We start from the raw sequence: 3,739 nt of genomic DNA, 5'->3' as shown, positions 1-3,739 counted from the left end.
GAGAATGATCCAGTAGAGAAGGAGAAGGACCAATCTGAGGCATTGTGTACAGGGAGGTAGAAGAGGCCCCGGGGGTCCACGGGACACATCCAAGAGATCCTGGTGACAAGCACTACCTGCAAGGGTTACCGGTCTCTCCATCATGTCCTCCGTGGGTAAAAGAGTTTGTGTATTTTTAGTTAAAAAGTCTGGGTGTAGGTGAGGTTGAACAAAGCATAAGGAAATGTATCCGAAAGGTTTAAACGAACCACAGCAGGACAGGTGCTTGTGTTCTTACCACAGGAGGTGAGCACCAGAGCCTCTCGCACCGCGGAGAACCCCGGTCCCCCTGGGTGGCTTTGTAGGAGGCCATTAGGCGTCAGACCTCTCAAAACTCTCCCACATCCCCCAGGACCTGTGACTGGCAGAGCCTGGGCCACATTCCACTCCATGTCCGGCCAGCCCTCGCCAGGCCTCACCCGGGCCTGACGCACCCCCCTTAGGACGTTGACAAGAATTTCTCTGGTTTTTGCTCTGGGGCCTCTGTGGGAGGTTCTTGATGGGTTTCTGAGTCTTGGGACTTGCTGGGGGTCTGGGGGTGAGGGCTGCGGCTGGCGCAGCTTTGCTGAGCCCACCTCTCCAGCCCTGTCCCCAAATGGTCTGTTCTTCGTAGGTCGAGACGGCCCGAACTCAGGACAGGCCTCGCCGTGCACTTCAGAGCAGAGCCCCAGCCCTCAGTCTCCCCAGAACAGCAGCTCAGGGAAATACACTGCAGACCCCAAACACGTGGCTTCTCTAAAGGTACCAAATGTCTGTCTCGGGTCTGGATTCACTAGGAAGGATGCGGAAACAGGGAGGAGAGTATCGGGGAACCTTTGAGACAGCTGCACCCCTGACTAGAGTCACTGGAGAGGAGAGCCACAGGCGTGGCTGGTGCCGCCGGGGCTGCCATACTACTGGAAGCATGGATGGCTGTGACTTTGCCTTGAGATTAAGCCCACTCCCCCCACCCACACCCACTAACCGGCCCACGGAAGCAACGTGGGATCCTGTCATGTGGGAGGAAGCAGCAGCTGTAAGAACGGACAGTAGACCCGAGGGTTGTGGGCAGCTGGGGGGTGCCACAGCAGCAGTTGATCCCTGGTTCTTTGGCGGTAGTCTCAGGCCCTCGCCCTTCAGCTTCTTGCTGGCCCTCCTTGCGTATAGTTCTCTAGCCGGCCCGCAGCTGTCAGCAGCAGGTGGCGGGGTGGGGACGAGAGAAGACGGCCCTGCAGCACACCGCACGGCGCAGTGACCGGCCAGTTCCCCAACAGAACCGGCAGATGAAGCACATTTCAGCCGAGCAGAAGAGACGCTTCAACATCAAGATGAGCTTTGACACGCTGAACAGTTTGATCTCTAATAACTCCAAGCTGGTGAGCGGCCGGGGGCACGGGGGTCGGGAGCCGACAGACGGCCGAGCACTTCCTGCACATTGCCGGGTGGACGTGCGGGGCATGCGGGGTGCCACTCTGACCGGCCACCGCCCGCAGACCAGCCACGCTGTGACGCTGCAGAAGACCATGGAGCACATCACCAAGCTGCAGCAGGAGCGCAGCCAGATGCAGGAGGAGGCGCGGCGGCTGCGGGAGGAGATCGAGGAGCTCAACGCCACCATCATGTGAGGCGGGGTGCCCGGGGGCCGGGCGGTGCCTCGTCCCCTCACACGTGTGGGCCACACTGGCCGCAGGACCCTCTGTGGCCTCAGTGCTGATGGACACCTCTCCGTGGCAGCACTTTGGCTGCGTGTCCTCCTCCCGCCCGTTCGGCCCCCTGGGGTCTGAATTTGCACTGGCTGCTCCAAGCTTCCTGTGACTTCCTGTCCTTTCAGCTCCTGCCAGCAGCTGCTCCCTGCCACGGGAGTCCCTGTCACCCGGCGCCAGTTTGATCACATGACAGACATGTTTGACGAATACGTGAAGAGCCGGACCCTGCAGAATTGGAAGTTCTGGATTGTATCTTTGGGTTTTCTTTGCCCCACCCCATCCCAAGCCACCCACCAAAACAGCAGACCCACACTCTAGTTCCTTTAGAAAGATTCTTTAAGTGGTTGTCATTGAGTTCAAGACAGGAAATACTAGTTTCTGCCTTGAATGACGGGGCACTGGCCAAGCCTGTGATGTGGAGTGGAGCTGTCGTTGGTGACTGTCCAGGCTCGGGGCTCTGGGTAGGCGGAACGGGCCAGCATTGCTCTCTAGGTCCTTGAGAAAAAAAGGCAGTGCTAGAATGCCACTTGCGGAAGCAGTAACGTGGGAAGAAGGTGGGGTCTAGTGTGACGCATCCCAGCACCCAGCAGAGAGGAGGGCGAGTACCATCCGCACGGCAGATGAGAAACCCGGGCTCACAAGCCCGAGTGCAGAGCCGAGATTGGACACCAGCTCCTTCCAGGCCGTTCCCTGAGTTTGTGCCGCAGGCCTTGAATGCTGTCGTGAGAGGCCGAGCCTGTCTCGGGGGCCAAGGCCTCCATGCACCTGGCCTTCCAGATGTCAGCAGGGCCCTTACAGGGAATGGCTCCTGCCTTGTTGCTCCGCAGCCAGCCACCGCTGTGCCTCTGAGCAGACTGCGCATGTGGCGGGTCGGCCGCCCCCTCCCCTCCTCCAGCCGTGGGTCTGACGGACTGAGGAGCCGTCACGATGGAGGCTCTGACTGGGCAGGTGGTGCCTGTGTGTGCTCTGATGGGTGGTTCTCGGAGAGGGGGTGGACTCCAGCTCCGGTGTCCCTGTTCTGCTGTCCTGTTGCCGAGCTCCGGTCCTGACGCCTTCCTGTTGGCGGCTGGCGGCTGGGATGTGTCAGAACCTCTTTGGTAAAACGGCACGTTCCTCACCATCAGGCTGAGGCATGCGGGACGGTGGACGCTGTCCGGGCGCAGGTCACAGAAAGCGGACCCCGTGCCTTCCCTGAGCGCACGCCCGCGGGGGCGTGGGCGGCCGCATAGAGTATGACTGAGCGGCGCGTCGGCGCTGGGCACGAAGGCGACATCTCTAGGCCAGTAGCTGCTCCTCCTGCTCTCTCCAGGACAGACGGCCCCCAACTCGGGAGGGTTAGAGTTAGGGTTGTTCAGCTTTAGGATAATGTGAAAAGGATGCGAATAGTGAAGTACACGAGATAGCCAGGACTTTATTATAAAAAGGCTTTGCGTGAGGCGCTGTGGGTTAGCTGTGTGCCACGCATTTTCTGCGTACGATGCGTAAGTCAGGACGTAACCCTTCGTAAGTCAGGGAGCACCTGTACGTAGAGACCGTCGTGTTCTTGTCGTTGCACCAGGACCCTTTCCAGACCAGAGAGACTTCTCCGGCCTGCTCAGTGGTCAGTTACAGTTGGATGGAAACATTCAGGCGAGTGTCGGGCATGCTCACCTCGTCCAGGTCTCTCTCGACTCCTTGCGCAGTTGCTTCGCGGCCCTGGGGGAAATTCGTCACAGGCCTCCCTTGTCACTCACCTTTCCCTTAACCCACGCGCCGTGCAGTTCAGCGTCATCATCAAGCCGCTGTTCGAGTCCTTCAAGGGGATGGTGTCCACCAGCAGCCTGGAGGAGCTGCACCGGACCGTGCTGTCCTGGCTGGACCAGCACTGCTCCCTGCCCATCCTCAGGCCAAGTGAGTGGGGTGGCCACACGGGAGTGGTGGGATTAAAGGCTGTCACCCTTCATGCTAGTGCCAGAGAGAGGAGGGTCCTTAGCTGCAGGTAGTTCTATAGGAGACCCAGGCGCCGCTGCCAGCAG

The 3,739-nt window shown here is 59.8% G+C and overlaps 1 protein-coding gene across 1 annotated transcript in view; it reads left to right on the top strand.

Moving 5' to 3' along the window:
• MLXIP (MLX interacting protein) overlaps positions 1 to 3,739 on the top strand; it is a 51,140-nt gene that overhangs the window by 42,272 nt on the left and 5,129 nt on the right. The window contains exons 12-16 of the mRNA XM_015587975.1: positions 653 to 780; positions 1,293 to 1,394; positions 1,512 to 1,639; positions 1,850 to 1,973; positions 3,485 to 3,614. Coding sequence (XP_015443461.1) covers positions 653 to 780; positions 1,293 to 1,394; positions 1,512 to 1,639; positions 1,850 to 1,973; positions 3,485 to 3,614 — 612 coding nt within the window. The remainder of the gene's footprint in view (positions 1 to 652; positions 781 to 1,292; positions 1,395 to 1,511; positions 1,640 to 1,849; positions 1,974 to 3,484; positions 3,615 to 3,739) is intronic.

This window comes from Pteropus alecto, unplaced genomic scaffold (assembly GCF_000325575.1).
Source record: "Pteropus alecto unplaced genomic scaffold, ASM32557v1 scaffold213, whole genome shotgun sequence".
Taxonomy (NCBI): domain Eukaryota; kingdom Metazoa; phylum Chordata; class Mammalia; order Chiroptera; family Pteropodidae; genus Pteropus; species Pteropus alecto.
The sequence above is the reverse complement of the archived record's forward strand: the minus strand, read 5'-3'. Positions and strand labels throughout refer to the sequence as shown.